This window comes from Pistacia vera, unplaced genomic scaffold, assembly GCF_008641045.1.
Source record: "Pistacia vera cultivar Batoury unplaced genomic scaffold, PisVer_v2 Contig832, whole genome shotgun sequence".
Lineage (NCBI taxonomy): Eukaryota > Viridiplantae > Streptophyta > Magnoliopsida > Sapindales > Anacardiaceae > Pistacia > Pistacia vera.
In genome coordinates, this window is record NW_022196704.1 from 50459 (window position 1) to 69160 (window position 18702).

Consider the following 18702-nt stretch of genomic DNA (forward strand, 5'->3'; position numbering starts at 1 on the left):
TATGAATAACCATCTGTGTAAGATGGATGACCATCCATTTACGGAATCAGTATTTTCTATCTAACATGACCGCGTCTTAATGGATGCTACATCGTTTGATAAAAACTTTTGATGCACAAATTCGGTGCCGGTGGCATTACTGATTACAATATAATCAGTCAATAAGATAACGTCACACCAACATAAATGAAATACATAGAGAACATATTACAATAAAACCCACCAACAAGATCCTGACACATCAAAACATGTGAAATTCACTTGCTCTTTATTAGCTTGCCATGGTGCATTATTTTGTACGGAAAATTCTTTAAAGCACCAGTCCCATTGCTTTCAATTAGGAAACTGAGTGGAGAGAAATTAGTTAAATATCGAGGTGGATCTCATTCATATAAAGTTTCTGATTTCCAGAAGAACTCATAAATTTACATTAAGATAGTACCCTACAATGGCATCCGCAATGCAACAATGACACATCAATGGAGTTATACGGTTTCAAACCCACCAGAAACAAAGACAAAATTTTCCATTCAAGTTAAACAGCCTTTCCCCAGTTCCGCAAACTTTCCACAACAAACCATCTGCCAATTCACATGCTCCATAGACTTAAAGAGTTAAGCAACATCCTCTAACCAACCATCCCAATTTGACAAGTAGCAGAGCAAAGGAGCTCGTTGAATAGAGAAGTATCACTTCTAAGTTCGAACTGAAGTTTTGGTGGACATCTCGAAAAATCTAACAAAATGATCATGTAATGTATTTTTCCTGTTGCTCTTGAAGAAGCTTTGCTGAAGACTTGGCATCCAGATATAGTTCTTTCACTTCCTCAACATCCGCCTATAAATTATGCAATTAGAAAACATAAATTGCCCATATCATACTAACGAAAATTCTGGAGAAATTATGATGGTTCACTCGAACACCACCACAGATATGATAAAATACCTTGGAAATACTGTCTCGCCCATTCATTTTTGCCACAACGCTGGCAGGTGATAACAGCTGTACTGCATGCCTGAACAAAGAAAAGATGTGATTTAAATATAGCATGGGAGACAGCCTGCAGCAATTATAGAGTTAAGTCAAACCTTAAGGATGTCTCTCTTGCAATCTCTCCAAGGCGTGCCAGACTATCCTCATCCAAAACAAGTTCCTCAACCTGTGCTCGAATTGCTAAAATCTGGCCAATCAACAAGGAATGTTATATTGGCATTTTAATAGATAAAGTTGGATGAGAACAAACCATGGAGAATAAAAGCATATAAAGCTGGTCAAAACCTGGATCATCTCAGCAGGACCATAAATTTGCGTTCGGATAATCACCAATCGGTCCAACAAGTCGAGAGGTATGCCATGAGGACTATTCATATCAGTTCCTCTGCACCATATGATATCCAAGTTTAAATCAAGATATCACAGTTAGTGTTGTCTTAGTTGCACTGGAAAAGCCTAAGTAATTGACCATTTCAAAGTGCTTGAACTAAGCACGTAACTTACCCATTTCCAGGACATGAAAGAGATACACACTATTTCAAACAAATGTCCCACAATATTTCAAACAATCGTCAACTTTCGCTTAAAAATGCTAAAGGAAGAGAAACAAAAGAATGAACATTTACGGCTCATAAACATTTTTCATCCCATGAGTATACACTAATTAATGAAAGAAAAAACCACCAGAATCAAGAACAATGAAAAGTCCTTTTGAAGGAAGAATTGATTTAGACAATAAAATGATTTCGGGCATTAGAATTGTCTGCAGTAATATAAGATATTTCAAATGATTATGATAGTTCCAAGAAACAAAACACTCCTTGCATTGATCAATTAACAGTGTCAAGACACTTCCAATGAAATGTGTAATTTAACCACTAATAAAAGCCCATGTAACAAAACAATAGATGAAAACATTTAACTAATTGCCAAAGTTTTCCCATCAAGGCAACCCTAAAACTTATTTAGCCTGCCATAGAAGACATGGGAAAATTATACCAACCAATTCAAAATGTTTCATAAACCTCTGGACATTATGGGTATATGACTCAGGTTTTCCGTTTTCTTTCTTTTTTTTATTTATTTACTTCTTTTTTTTTTTTTTTATACAAGAATGATGCATTAGTCAAGTTAATGCTTCCTATAAACTTCCTTTCATTGTTCTTTTTATAAGTCCCAAAATTTTATTCATCCTCAGGTTATCTTTCTAGTTCTATTATCAAATGACCCTCACAAATCTTCAAGTTAAGGTTCTCGAAACTAGCATACTAGCCTCATACCAGATGTCAACATTACTGAACAGACAAGCAATCAAGCACCTTCTCTAGAAACCCAAGTTGTTAGTTATTGAATATATGATTACATACAGGGAAATCGAAAAATGCAAATTTCGAATCTCCAAATAGCAAAAAAACAAAATTCAGGTTCAGCACTAGGTATTAGCCACACATTTGTTGCACCATAACTTTAATAAATAGCTGAAAAGTACCACAATTATTTGTCAGCTTCTAGCATATATGAATGGAAACACAAGACAACAGCTTTGTGTTAAAAGCTAGACCAAACTGAACTGTCAATTCAAATATTATTTGAAAGACCTACATGAACACAAGCACAGGCAAGACACATGAAGGGATCTAACGGTGACAAAATAAAATAGGAAAACTACTTAATTTAACCTGTTTAGGTATAATCGGAACCAACTGTGATTTAAGAAAAGGTTGGAATAACTATTCTAACATTTTCAACATCAGCGCAAGAGTATCATACCGTACGTTACATATTCCTCTATTTGTAGCAAAGATTACAATTGGAGATAGTGACTCTCTAAAGCACGATTCAAGTATGAAAAGCACTCCATGTCCAGCATATGAACCTGCAGATTGTAACATAAGAACTACAACAATCTGAACATATATATATAAACAAAATGGGTTTACGAGAGAACCTCATCAATGAATAGAACTCCAGGAACAAGCTCTGCCACACCTTCATCAATATACCGATTAACAACCTGGCATCGGCGAAATTTTCAGCCAAAGCATTACTTTACAGGTAAAACTTAGAAGTGTGACAGTTGAGATTAAAGACCACTGCAGACTGTCATTCCTTATTATTATTATATTATTTTCAATGAAATTAGTGGGGTCATGGCAAGGCATACTTCAAGTGCTTTCCTGGAACTAACAAATAAGAGGATTAAAGTAGAACCTTATTTATTTCTTGACGTAGTTTTTCAGTGATTTCTGTTTTCTCTCGGCTTCATCATCTGACCCATTAAAGACAATTACTTGTCCACCTTGAGGCCTCGCATTTGCAGCATCCAGATCATGCAGTGTTACATCCTGATATAAGAAAATACAATTCACCATGACATAAATTAATTTCATCACAGGTGTAATGCCCAGAAAGAAATCAAAAGGATCAAAGTCATAGCTAATTTTTATTGGGTAGATTACAGCCATCAGGCCCAAAACAAAATATTGCAAATCTAATGTTCAGCAAAAAAGTTATGGGCCAGAAATCTCCAGAAGCAAAAATATGTATGCAACTTGAGTTTTTTACTTGGATCAAATATTCTTCACAAAACGTGAGTTGTGTGAAAAGACAAAGCACCTTAGAGCCAGCAACCCAATCGTTATCACTTGAAAGAAGATAGTATTTTTTATAGTAAACAGACAGAAAGACAAAAGCAATTTTATTATGTAAAACACATAAACAGATGTCTTTTAACATCCAACATACCTATTATCATAATGTAAAACATCATGATGATATCAACAAACATCCACAGAGAAGCCCACAATTCACATGAGACAAACCTGGACTATCTCTTTCTTTTTGTGAACTTCCCCTTTAGGAAGTGGAACATACTCTTCTGCTTCAAGGTCAAATTCGGTAGCAAAAGCTCCACTCCTTCCCACCCTTTTGACTGCCCACTATTTGCCTCAATATATATAACATCTCCAACGGCCACCTGCAAAAAACCAAATTAAAATCAAAATCAAAAATATGTTTTCAAACTTAAGCTAGCAGATGTGCAATAGAAAAGAACGAATAACCAACATGCAAAAATTCCTCAGAGAAAAACAAGCAATATCTGAAACAGATCAAAGAACACATATTATAGCTCTGTGCATTGAAAGAAAAACAAATAACAAGCTCACTTTTTCTTTGATCAAGGCATCATAAATAGTAGGGTCCAACTTCAATTGCTTGGTTCCTTTGACAGTTTTTAATCCAATAATCACATGGCTAATGCTTTTACCATAGCCACCTGTCACACTCTCAGTTTTCTCTGGGGAGAGTTCAGTCACCTATAACGAGAAAAAAGCATCATGAACCAAGTCCAACTAAATATGACAATAAAAAGGTAACCATGATCAGACCAGACTGTAAAGAATCATACAACTAAACTGAGCTACCTCTCCTTCATAACCTCTTTATTTTCTTTGATACGTAGACCAATAGCCCTTCGAAATGTTCCATCAAAACCTCAGTTTTCTTTACTTCTGATGAGTATACTTCTGAACCAACCATTGGGCAAAATGGACCTGCCAAAAAGTAGTAAAATGTACTTTTTTTTATACGGATGAAGGCCCATCAATGTTGTTAATATCAAAAGCAATCATCCACCAGAAGAAACAGCACAAGAACAAAGATTTCGATTAGGAACATCAAAACGCAAAAAATACATAACAGATGTGAAAATAGCAAGAGTACCTTGCTCCCAAGCTCCTGACGATTCCGAGGGCCAGTGCAGTCTTCCCAGTACCAGGAGGACCAGCCAGTAAGAGTGCACGACCAGCCCTCTTCTTCTGCCTAATCATATCAACAACAAGACCAGCAGCTTCTCTTGCATCCACCTGACCCACGAAGCCAGCAGCCAAAGATATTGCAGTTCCATTGGCTACCAATAAAAATATAAAAATTAATTGCATCAAAAAAATTCACAAATTTTACCATTAGTCCAATGTAGATCAGTCTACAGAACCATTTACTATCAAATAAAGAGATAAACCAAAAGTGACCATTGTAAAATTGATATGTGTCAACTCAAAGAAATTGGCATTACTAACCTGTCAACTTTCTTAGGTTTAACACTTCAAATTATACTAAAACTTATGCTTTATCCAAATTCTAGAAACTTTAAAAAACATGAATAAAAGTAAATAAACACAAGCCAATTTCCTGAATCTTGTAACTTTGATAACAAAAATACAGATATAATAAACACAACCCAAAAGCCAGCTAGAATTCAAACACAAAACATGGATGCTAAAAACAAAAACGAAAATAAAATTCCGTACACAGCATAAACCCTAAACCTAAACCTAAGAGAAAAAAAATTTGAAACTTCGACGGCAAAGAGAGCATTACAGTTGAAAGCAGCGGAACTAGAACAAAAATAGAAGTTTTCTTAAATTTAAGAGGCAGAGGAGAGAAGAGAAAGAAAAGGACCTCAAGACCAAGGCTTTATGTGAGTGTGGGATGCGACTCGCTGCTTCTTGGCAGTAGATTGAACTTCCTATTTTCATTTGTCCATGATTTTTGTTTTCTTCCTCTCCTTGTGATTTTAGTTCTTGTATTTTGTTTGGCAGAAACTGGTTGCTGCTACTGTTTCGGGTTCTAGTGGAATACCGGCTTAAATAAAATAGGAGACCGACGTTTCCCACCCAAGGTTGGCCTAAAGACTTTCCTGTCCGAAAAGTTTCAAAACGACACTTTCCCACCCAAGGGCATGGCAAGATCAAATCATCTTCTCTTTTTATTTTAAAGACGAAATACCCTTTATCTCATCATCTTCTCTTTTATTCTTTCTCCTCCGCCCCGGCCACTTATCTTCTCCTTCTCTTCTTCTTCTTCACCTTCGGAGAGTATTCAGAGACGTGATGATTTTCTCCATTTCCTCATCAATCGATAACTCCTGTGAACAACAATCGAAACTGCAAAATGCTTTCTCGCCTCAGCAATAAAACCAGAGTCTTTACCATAAATTTTCCAGCGAAGGTGCATCCACAATTAATAAACAGGCTATTAGCTGTGATTGGAGCATACCTGTATATGTAATGTCTTTACGCTCCAATTCCTTGCGGAAAGTGTAGCAGAAGCTCAAGAAATCGACGAAGGATACGGGGCGGTTGAGCTCTTCACGCCTTCAGTTTCCTTCACTTCACGTCTTCTCCCTTGCAAATGTTGTTCATCAACTCAATAGAGTGACCTTCCAAAATGCAGTCCCCAATATATGAGTTGTTTTAAGGTTGGGACCATGAGTTATTACACGAGGATAATCCTCAGAAAGCTCAATCTCACTTCCTAAGGGCTTCGATAAATCCATGGCCAAGCCACTGATACAAACATCGAATCTTTTCACATGCGAACAATTGTTAAATTTAAGCTTCCTCCAATCAGCAGAGGAGAACTTGCCTGGGGAGGCTAATTTTTCCAAACCAGAACTCCAACTCAATCGGGGCTGGGTTAGTTTAACAGATTTGATATGTGAACAAAAATACCGTTCCTAAAGGCTTCATAAACCTGGCCATACATCATAATCTGCCCCAAAATTTTCATCTACAAAAGTCCATTGTTTACTTTTGTCAATCACATTCCTAACTATTAAATGCTTCTTGAAAAAACTCTGATAAACTATTTCTTTCATATCTAGCATTCATAGGATAGTAATAACCAATCATTATAAACATTTAAAATTGATTTACCCAAAAAAAAAAAAAAAAAAAAATCAATTGTCAAGGTCCTTTTATTCCTTGCACAACAAAAATTTTGTGTCAAACCCTTCAAATATGTAACGTCTTTAAATTGATCGATTTGAAAATAAAAAGGGTTATTATCAGTCAGTTGATATTTTTATCAAAAATGTTAACTTTTTAACTTTAGAGTTAACGACTTTTTTCCACCCAAATAATGATTTAATGACACTTTTTCATCCATAAACTTTTAAAATATTATTTTATTATCCAAATTTATATTCCGACAGCGAACAGAAAGCAAACGCGGTTCAGACTGTTGGAGCTTTTGAAAATGAGAGGTTGATGAGTCTTTTAATGATGGAAAGTTGAATTTGGATGGTTGAAATTGATCAAAATTTGACTTGGAAGAGGTGGCTATGCAAACTCTAATCGCTCGATTGTCGACGATTGGTGGGGTCGGTGACAGTAGGGTTTGAGGGATTTTGATGAGTGATAATCGAAGAAGAGAATTGTGGTGGTTTGGGGTTGTAACAATGCCGGAATAAGAAATAAAATATAAATTTGAGAAATAAAATAGTATTTTAGAAGTCTATGGGTGGGAAAATGTATTTAAGCCATTATTTTGGTGAGAAAAAGTTGTTTACTCTTTAACTTTATTAAGGATATTAAATTAATTTTATGTGTAATATAGTTTAATATAAAATAAGTTTTTTAAACTACAATAATTTGAGAAAAACATATCAATAAGAAAATGACTTGTGTCAAAATAAGTAGAAAAAAATCATGAAATTTTTTTTAATATAAATTGCTTTATTTCTTAATTTGTATAGTTATATAATTTTAATTTCGGAGATGTGTGTATAGTTTTTTTTATTTTTGTTAAAACAATAAAATCACTCGCAAATGAATATTTCAGTCATTTAAAAATTTCAGTTAAAATTAACGATTTTACATGGTTTGGTGTTATAAATTTTTGATAAAAATATTTTCTGGTAATAATAACCCAATAAAAAATCAATGTGGATTTAATTGTTAATAAAGAATTTTTTTTTCTCCAAACATTTAACTTCACAGTAAAACATAGGAACTCAATAGAAGCCATTTTCAACGGGATAAACGCCCTTCTGCTCCCACGGTCCCACCCAATCCTTCTCCCCTCCAATAAGACAGACCTCATTCTGAGTTCACCAGCAAAAGATATATTTCTTCTATATATCCAACCTTCAAACCAGAGAAACACTTAACCATTAACCAGCCATAAAGCAAATGCAGACCCTTTCGAGAATTGGTTTCTTAACTAACAATACCCACTATTTTCACTTTCCAAGACTCCCTCCAATCTCTCACTCCCAGAACCAACTTTCCAAGAAATCTTCCACGTTCTTTGCATTAAGAACAAGCGCTCGTCCAGGTTACCCACTTTCTCAAATTTCATTTCGGTGTGTGTAAAATCACGGCTTTCATACTTTTTAGGGAGTACCCATAACAGTGATGTTCTCTTTCTTGAGTTTCAGTTAGTGAAGTTGCAGAAGATGAAGTTTTGCAAATGTTCCTCAAGGAAAGAGAGTTGAATGGAGATTTTATTTCCAAAGCTTCTGATTTACTTTGGCAAAGAGAGGTTGCCAAATTTGTTGACGCTGATACTGTGTATGTGGCTAACTCCCCTCAGCAATCAGACCAGGTTTAATGAATTTTAAATCTTCTTAATGATGGATTTATGATGTGTTCTGTGATAGGTCGCATGTTTCTCTTGATTTATCAAATGCTTTATATGGGAATGTTACCAAAGTTGGATTGAGGTGTGGCGTTTGTCTTGTTCTTTCTTCTTTTGGGTTAAGATTTTTGTATGAATTAACAATTCTATCATGTTCATTGCAAAATTTTGATTCATCATAATAGTTTTGTCTAGGTTTTTTAATTTATTTATAGTACTATTATTACTGCAAACAAGATATTGACTCTGAGAATTTTAATATAATTTTCAGTAAGAATATACAGTATAGGTGTATATTTTAGNGCGTACCTCTCCTTCATAGACCTCTTTATTTTCCTTGATACGTAGACCAATAGCCCTTCGGAAATGTTCCATCAAAACCTCAGTTTTCTTTACTTCTGATGAGTATACTTCTGAACCAACCATTGGGCAAAATGGAACCTGCCAAAAAGTAGTAAAATGTACATTTTTTTTATACGGATGAAGGCCCATCAATGTTGTTAATATCAAAAGCAATCATCCACCAGAAGAAACAGGCACAAGAACAAAAGATTTCGATTAGGAACATCAAAACGCAAAAAATACATTAACAGATGTGAAAATAGCAAGAGTACCTTGCTCCCAAGCTCCTGACAGATTCCGAGGGCCAGCGCAGTCTTCCCAGTGCCAGGAGGACCAGCCAGTAAGAGTGCACGACCAGCCATCTTCTTCTGCCTAATCATATCAACAACAAGACCAGTAGCTTCTCTTGCATCCACCTGACCCACGAAGCCAGCAGCCAAAGATATTGCAGTTCCATTTGGCTACCAAATAAAAAATAAAAAAATTAATTGCATCAAAAAATTCACAAACATTTACCAATTAGTCCAATGTAGATCAGTCTAGCCAACCATTTACTATCAAATAAACAGATAAACCAAAAGTGACCATTGTAAAATTGATATGTGTCAACTCAAAGAAATTGGCATTACTAACCTGTCAACTTTCTTAGGTTTAACACTTCAAATTATGCTAAAACCTTATGCTTTACCCAAATTCTAGAAACTTTAAAAAACATGAATAAAAAGTATAATAAACACAAGCCAATTTCCTGATCTGTAACTTTGATAACAAAAATACAGATATAATAAACACAACCCAAAGCCAGCTAGAATTCAAACACAAAACATGGATGCTAAAAACAAAAACGAAAATAAAATTCCGTACACAGCATAAACCCTAAACCTAAACCTAAGAGAAAAAAAATTTTTGAAACTTCACGGCAAAGAGAGCATACAGTTGAAAGCAGCGGAAGCTAGAACAAAAATAGAAGTTTTCTTATATTTAAGAGGCAGAGGAGAGAAGAGAAAGAAAAGGACCTCAAGACCAAGGCTTTATGTGAGTGTGGGATGCGACTCGCTGCTTCTTGGCAGTAGATTGAACTTCCTATTTTCATTTTGTCCATGATTTTTGTTTCTTCCTCTCCTTGTGATTTTTAGTTCTTGTATTTTGGTTTGCAGAAACTGGTTGCTGCTACTGTTTCGGGTTCTAGTGGAATACCGGCTTAAATAAAATAGGAGACCGACGTTTCCCACCCAAGTGTTGGCCTAAAGACTTTCCTGTCCGAAAAGTTTCAAAACGACACTTTCCCACCCAAGGGCATGGCAAGATCAAATCACTTCTCTTTTTATTTTAAAGACAAATACCCTTTATCTCATCATCTTCTCTTTTATTCTTTCTCCTCCGCCCGCCACTTATCTTCTCCTTTCTTCTTCTTCTTCACCTTCGGAGAGTATTCAGAGACGTGATGATTTTCTCCATTTCCTCATCAATCGATAACTCCTGTGAACAACAATCGAAACTGCAAAATGCTTTCTCGCCTCAGCAATAAAACCAGAGTCTTTACCATAAATTTTCCAGCGAAGGTGCATCCACAATTAATAAACAGGCTATTAGCTGTGATTGGAGCATACCTGTATATGTAAATGTCTTACGCTCCAATTCCTTGCGGAAAGTGTAGCAGAAGCTCAAGAAATCGACAGAAGGATACGGGGCGGTTGAGCTCTTCACGCCTTCAGTTTCCTTCACTTCACGTCTTCTCCCTTGCAATGTTGTTCATCAACTCAATAGAGTGACCTTCCAAAATGCAGTCCCCAATATATGAGTTGTTTTAAGGTTGGGACCATGAGTTATTACACGGGATAATCCTCAGAAAGCTCAATCTCACTTCCTAGAGGGCTTCGATAAATCCATGGCCAAGCCACTGATACAAACATCGAATCTGGTTTTCACATGCGAACAATTGTTTAAATTTAAGCTTCCTCCAATCAGCAGAGGAGAACTTGCCTGGGGGGCTAATTTTTTCCAAACCAGAACTCCCGAACTCAATCGGGGCTGTGGTTAGTTTAACAGATTTGATATGTGAACAAAAATCCGTTCCTGAAAGGCTTCAATAAACCTGGCCATACATCATAATCTGCCCCAAAATTTTCATCTACAAAAGTCCATTGTTTACTTTTGTCAATCACATTCCTAACTATTAAATGCTTCTTGAAAAACTCTGATAAACTATTTCTTTCATATCTAGCATTCATAGGATAGTAATACCATATCATTATAAACATTTAAAATTGATTTACCCAAAAAAAAAAAAAAAAAAAAAATCAATTGTCAAGGTCCTTTTATTCCTTGCACAACAAAATTTGTGTCACCCCTTCAAATATGTAACGTCTTTAAATTGATCGATTTGAAAATAAAAAGGGTTATTATCAGTCAGTTTGATATTTTTATCAAAATGTTAACTTTTTAACTTTGAGTTAACGACTTTTTTCCACCCAAATAAGATGTAATGACACTTTTTCATCCATAACTTTTAAATATTATTTTATTATCCAAATTTATATTCCGACAGCGAACAGAAAGCAAACCGGTTCGACTGTTGGAGCTTTTGAAAATGAAGGTTGATGAGTCTTTTATGTGGAAAGTTAATTTGAGTTTGAAATTGATCAAAATTTGACTTGGAAGAGGTGGCTATGCAACTCTAATCGCTCGATTGTCGACGATTGGTGGGGTCGGTGACAGTAGGTTTGGGGATTTTATGAGTGATAATCGAAGAAGAGAATTGTGGTGGTTTGGGGTTGTAACAATGCCGGAAAAGAAATAAAATAAATTGAGAAATAAAATAGTATTTTAGAAGTCTATGGGTGGAAAATGTATTTAAGCCATTATTTTGGTGAGAAAAAGTTGTTTACTCTTTAACTTTATTAAGGTATTAAATTAATTTTATGTGTAATATAGTTTAATATAATAATGTTTTTAAAACTACAATAATTTGAGAAAAACATATCATAAGAAAATGACTTGTGTCAAAATAAGTAAAAAAAATCATGAAATTTTTTTTAATATAAATTGCTTTATTTCTTAATTTGTATAGTTATATAATTTATTTTCGGAGAGTGTGTTTAGTTTTTTTTTTATTTTTGTTAAAACAATAAAATCACTCGCAAATGAATATTTCAGTCATTTAAAAATTTCAGTTAAAATTAACGATTTTACATGTTTGGTGTTATAAATTTTTGATAAAAATATTTTCTGGTTAATAAAACCCAATAAAATAAAGTAGATCTCTGTTTGGTTCACAATTTTATGTTTTTGGGAAAGTTTTTTGAAAAAAGTTAAAAAAAAAGTTGATTGGGCGGGTATTACGATGTGATTTACAAATTATAAAATACCCCCTATGTTTGTTTTTTACAAAACACCCCTTATAAAAAACATTAAAAGTTAACAACACTCCAATCCACCCTCAAAAATACGGACAGCCGGCCACCACCGCCGGAGGGTGGCCGGAGTCGCCGTAACAAAAACATTAAAAATATTTAGGAGTATTTAATTGAATTAACAAATTTAGGGGGTTTAAAAAATGTTGAATAAAGTTGAATAATATTGTAAGTTTTTAGGTATTTTACTGTTTAACTTTTTTGGGAATACTAAAAGTAGTATCCCCAAAATCCAACCAAACGATTTTTTTTTTCTCCAAACATTTAACTTCACAGTAAAACACAGGAACTCAATAGGAGCTACTTTCAACGGGATAAACGCCCTTCTGCTCCCACGGTCCCACCCAATCCTTCTCCCCTCCAATAAGACAGACCTCATTCTGAGTTCACCAACAAAAGATATATTTCTTCTATATATCCAACCTTCAAACCAGAGAAACACTTAACCATTAACCAGCCATAAAGCAAATGCAGACCCTTTCGAGAATTGGTTTCTTAACTAACAATACCCACTATTTTCACTTTCCAAGACTCCCTCCAATCTCTCACTCCCAGAACCAACTTTCCAAGAAATCTTCCACGTTCTTTGCATTAAGAACAAGCGCTCGTCCAGGTTACCCACTTTCTCAAATTTCATTTCGGTGTGTGTAAAATCACGGCTTTCATACTTTTTAGGGAGTACCCATAACAGTGATGTTCTCTTTCTTGAGTTTCAGTTAGTGAAGTTGCAGAAGATGAAGTTTTGCAAATGTTCCTCAAGGAAAGAGAGTTGAATGGAGATTTTATTTCCAAAGCTTCTGATTTACTTTGGCAAAGAGAGGTTGCCAAATTTGTTGATGCTGATACTGTGTATGTGGCTAACTCCCCTCAGCAATCAGACCAGGTTTAATGAATTTTAAATCATCTTAATGATGGATTTATGATGTGTTCTGTGATATGTCGCATGTTTCTCTTGATTTATCAAATGCTTTATATGGGAATGTTACCAAGGTTGGATTGAGGCGTGGCGTTTGTCTTGTTCTTTTTTCTTTTGGGTTAAGATGTTTGTATGAATTAACGATTCTATCATGTTCATTGCAAAATTTTGATTCATCATAATAGTTTTGTCTAGGTTTTTTAATTTATTTATAGTACTATTATTACTGCAAACAAGATATTGACTCTGAGAATTTTACCATAATTTTCAGTAAGAATATACAGTATAGGTGTATATTTTAGGCAAGGTGATCCATTGGACATCTTTCTAATACTACTTTTCACTCCTAGAGTCGCTTTAAGATTTCTGGGTACTTATGGCTAACAGTGGAGCAGTGAGCAGTTTCGATAACAGTCTTCCTTTTTTTATGTTATTTATAAATCTCGTATGCTGAATTATCAGACTGTATGTGAGTGCTTGAAGTGAGGTTCTTCATTTAAAATAGCTTCAGACTTAGGCTGTGTGAACATGCATAGCCAAGGAGGAACCTTATGTTCTTTGAATGGGGAAAACTGCTTCATTTAACCATTTGAAGAATCAGATACTTTTTTATTCATCTGATCTTTCATATTTTTAGCATTACACCATGGCTCAACTCCATTCTTGATTAATTTTATAAATTCAAAAGTAGAGACCTGTTTCTTTAGTACTTTGTGATAGTCTCTCTTTGCAAGGTCATTAATTTAATGGTGAAAACCATTGTATATGTTTCTGTTTATTCTGTTCTGGGTAACCAAGCTAATTTTATTTGCTTGTACTTGTATTGATGGTCCTAACGTATGTAGGTCATGGAAAGTGATAATGATGATGGGTTTTTGAAACTGTCAAAAACCCGTGAATGGCTATTAGGTGACAACTCTGCTCCAATTAATAAGAAACCCAGTGCTAAGGTAAGTGTATTTGCTGGCTATCATTATATTATAATAGGCTTGCTCTTTAAATTCCTCCCTCCCCGCTTAAGAAGAGAAGGGAAATTTTTTTTTAAAGAAATGACAGATGGTTTGCTTCTGAGCAAAAAAAAAAAAATCTCCTTTTTCATGTTACTAATTCATACATGTAAATACAGGCTTTGCAGGATGACAGTGAAAGAAGGAAGAAACTGAACCTTCTTGAATATGGAGCTGTATGATACTTCTCTTGAAATTAGTATTTTTTCATAGTTTGTTGGTTATTGATATAAGTGAATTCCTGAAGTTGGGATCTGTATATTTAGTTGTAACTCCAATATTCTGTGAATTTTTTTTTGGCCAGCAAATTTTTTCTTTACATTGTTATTATTTGCTATATTCTAAGATTTGACCAATAATTTATATGGCGTAAAATTGGTTTAAATGATGACAACTTTTTCCTTATCTAGTTAGCATATATGAGATTTTTGTTATACATTTTATCATTGGGTCCTATTTCCTGATAAAGGTTATTTGTACATTTTTCTGTTGGCATATGATGCTTTTAGAGCATGTCTTGCAATTTTTATTGTAAGATTCTAACATGGAAATCTTCTTGTTATCCTCAGAAAATGTAAGTGTTGTTTGGTGCCCATATTATGGGTCATTGTCATAGAAAGTGGGAACATTACAGAATATATAATATTAACTTAGAGAAGCGGCATGATGAGTGGAAAAAAATAATTTGGAGGAACATAATTGAGGCAGTAAGGGATTTGCTTATTCTGCATAATTCAACTAAAAATAAACCTGATGGACTATGATCAGTTATGAAGAGCTTTTTATTCCACTGGCCCGGAAACAGTTGTGTGAATTACCTTTTGCCATTCCAAATTGCTTGCCGTGCCCATTTTCAATCGCAACTATTATGACTTTTGTTGCCATCTTCTTAATGATCTTGGTGGTTTCTTTTGTTGTAGCGGAATTTAATTGCTGTCTTCCTTTTCTTTTTCCTGTTTCTTTTTCCTGTTTCTTTTGGTTGTGGGGAGCTATTTTTCCCAGATACGTGATCCCGAACCATATCTGATTGATCAGCTTATTTGCTAAACTGGAGATCAAAGTTGCTTTTGTGTCAAAATATATTCACTTCTGGTAGACAATATTTTTCATTTTACTTGTAGCATGGAACCTTTCCCTTTTATTTAATAAAGTAGTATTTCTAGGACTGCTTATATTGATGTATATTCAAGAAGTTTCAAATGGATTAGATTGTTGTTGAGAGCTGTGGACTTCCAGATACCGACTTCATTTCTGCTTCGTGCTTTTAAACTGTATGTGCGCAATTGTTTCCAAAGAATTTCTTATCAAAACAAGAAATTGTTTCCCTAGTAACTGGAATAGATTTCTTAGATTGGGTTTAGTTTTATAGTAAGTAATTAATTGTCCTTAAAAATAACGTTGCTGACCAGGTTTTGGTTTCTATACGATTTTATTTATATTGTTTTTCTTGAAATTTTGCTCCTCAATTACAAGTTAAATCGACATTAACTTTTTATTTGATTTTTATCTCGCAGCTCAAAAGGGAACTTATGCTTTTGTCAGTTAGCATTGGAACTGCATGTAGTGGGTATTGTGTGTTAGCTTTATCAGTTCAGGTAAATTTTTCACAGCAAATCTAAGCACCAGTATTTAAAGTTAAATAAATTATGGATATCAAAACTTTCTGTGGCTTCTGTAATTGAATGTTGTGCCCTGTTTATTGCTTAAAATATGAGAATGGATTTGGATATAAGGATTAATCTTTTCTGTTGTAAGATTCCTTTATTTCTTCATTATATGACTGTGTTTATGGCAACTGAACAGGGAACTTATTTTTCCTATTTCTACTTCACAAAATAGCATTCATATTTTTCGTACGTATACATGATGAAAATGGTAGTTCTGTTGCCCAGTTGCTTAACAGAAACGTTCTTATCTAATTTTTTTAATCTACATTGGTAATACCCAAATTTGTAAAGCATAACAATAAATTTATTCGTTAAAAAAAAAAAAAGAATTCATATAATGGTAGGAGGAAAAAAAATAATTGAGATGATTATTGTTTTTTAATTATATAATTGGTTTCATGTTTCCTTTGGAGATTTAGTATAAAAATATATTTGTCTTCTCTAGGTCACACGCACAAGTAAAGAATCATTTACTTTGGACAGACTTGAAAGAAATAGTTCTCCAAAGAAAAAGTTTGAATCAAGAAAACCTAAGAATTTGGTTATGGATTTGATGATAATTAATGGGAGGGAATTATGTTGAGGTGATTAAAGATACCATATGTAGATACTAGAAGAAAATTTTCTCAGAGGAGTAAATGACATATATCTTGTTCTAGTGAAGTTTCCAAACCAAAAATCCTCTGAAATAAGTTTTATTTTGAAGCATTTCAAGTCTGCTAAACAGTGTTCGACACAAACGTTGTCTCGTTAAAGTTCGTAATAAATTCTATAAAATTCCAAAAATCACAATATGAAGCAATAAATTCTATAAATTCCAAAATCACAATATTTAAAATTTGGGTGCTATTTGAAACAAGAAAATATTAAGCCTCACATTACCACCTTTAAAATTACATTAAAATTTGATTTTGTTGACTTTTAACATAAAACAAAAATTTGCTATAATTCTTGATATTTCTAGTTTAATATATCAAAATGCCATAGGCCAAAGCAAGCTAAATTAAAATACAACAGGGTCATAAAAATCCTTTGTAAATTCTAGATTCTTTCATTACTTATATAAGGTATCCTTTAATAGCCTCAATGTAATTCTCTAAGTTAATTATCATCAAATCAATCAAAAAAATATAACAAAACTTTTATAGAATACATACCTCCAAAAATTTGGGCTATTACAACATCACTGTGTTAGTTGTCCACCAAGATTATTGGATGTTCTCATAAATTTCTCAATATGGATGCCCCGGGGACATCTTCTGTCAAACCAGTCAGGGGCCAGTCAAATATTCTTGGCATAGATGACAACTGTTTTTTTCTATTGGGAGGATTATAATGGGTCTAAGGGCTACTAAAAGAGCTCAATGTTCTTAATGATAATATTGCTCATTTTCTGGTTCAAGGAAGTGAAAATTCAAATATTTTTCATGACATTTTGCTGTCCTTGTTACTGATGCTAATTCTTGTGTTCTAACCAACTTCATTTCCAGTGCAGTTGCTTATACCTTCAGCTCTTATACCAACATGCAGACAGTCTGTCTAAGGAAATGGTTCCTCAGATTTTCATGCAAAAGAAGTCCAAGAAGTATAGCTAAAATCTTCTGCCTTCATCGATTCTTTTGTTAGACAGTTGTTGGCTCTCTCTTATGTAAACATCATTTATTGTTCTTTCTTAGAATTGGAATACGAAGTGAGGACCTTCAGAACTTCTTAGAAAGAACAATTAAGGGAAGTGGTGTTGCTCTTTCATCACCAAGGCTTGTGATCCCAGCTACAATATATGGGTTGTGGGTTCTGTCTCATCGGTATTTTGCAAATGACTTTTTTGATTTCCAGGTAGCAATTTTATGCACATCCTCAAACCTCAAAAGATAGAATGCGTGCTTATTCATTTTTAGCATTAATTCCTGTCATTTTGCAGCTTGTTCCAGCCATGGTCGGGATGTTTGTGTATAAGGCAGCTGCTCTTGTTCAAGTTTACAGAGACAATGAAGACTTGCAATTTATCTTTCCAGAAAATGAAGGAGGCTCAAGAGACTGAAATTTTTCATGTTAGTATTTTAATGTGGTACTTCACGCTCATTTGTTAAATTTTTTTAGTGCAGAATTGGAGGTACTTATAAATTCAGCTTCCTTTTTCTGGGGATACATCTATTGTATTGATAAAGAAAATTGAAGTGAGAAAAGGATCCAAAATCTCAGTGGATTTCCCGGTCTCCTGAGCAGCTATATGCAAACTCAGCTGGTTCAAGTTTAACTTCTGAGATCTATAGGCAACTATTAGGCATCTTATACTTTGTTAGAAGCCAGTAAGCATGCTTCCAAGCCCCATTCATGTGTAAACCGTGTTTTAATTGCAGTAAGATTTATTGTGTAAAAAAATGTTATGAGCCATCTAATTTTGTAATATATCAATCCTTTTACCATACTGTTTTGATGTATCATGGAAGCTTTTGCGAAGCTAAAGTGGGTTTCTTTTGTTGTTTTGGCTTGGTCAAGCTGCCATATTTTGTTCCAAGTGTTCTCAATTCTTTCTCAGAATGACTCAGTTTTTGGTACGTATTATGCCAATCAGGACTAAAACTCAAATTTCTGGCAACTTTGGAAATGCCCACCAACCTTTAAATGAGCTTTTGAGGCTTTTGCATTTCAATGGAAACCATGGAGGTGGGTGATTAATTTATCTAAAATTTTAGTAAAATCCAAAGCTCCACTTACAATATCTAAAACTGTTTAACATACTTGTTATGCAATTAGGAATAAACGGCAAGAAGAAGAGACCAATCAATATATAGTTCAAAATCAGGACGGCCTTCAGCTTCACATTTCAACAGCAAAAGTATAATATGTGCTTTATGAAAATCTAAAATCACATCTACCATATAGATAATAGAATTTATATAAAAAATAAAAATAATTAGGATCTAAACTAAAATAATAAA

At 34.1% G+C, this 18702-nt stretch overlaps 1 protein-coding gene and 1 pseudogene across 1 annotated transcript; one reads left to right on the top strand and one right to left on the bottom strand.

The window, feature by feature from the left end:
- Positions 1 to 360: 360 nt before the first annotated feature.
- Positions 361 to 9996, bottom strand: LOC116118045 (annotated as a pseudogene).
- Positions 9997 to 12556: 2560 nt separating this feature from the next.
- Positions 12557 to 17813, top strand: LOC116118043. Its single transcript, XM_031404018.1, is given in 8 exon segments — positions 12557 to 12783; positions 12887 to 13053; positions 13932 to 14036; positions 14213 to 14269; positions 15608 to 15718; positions 17251 to 17345; positions 17437 to 17596; positions 17682 to 17813. Coding segments are annotated over 8 exon segments (960 nt in total). The 5' UTR covers positions 12557 to 12638; the 3' UTR covers positions 17802 to 17813.
- Positions 17814 to 18702: the final 889 nt, after the last annotated feature.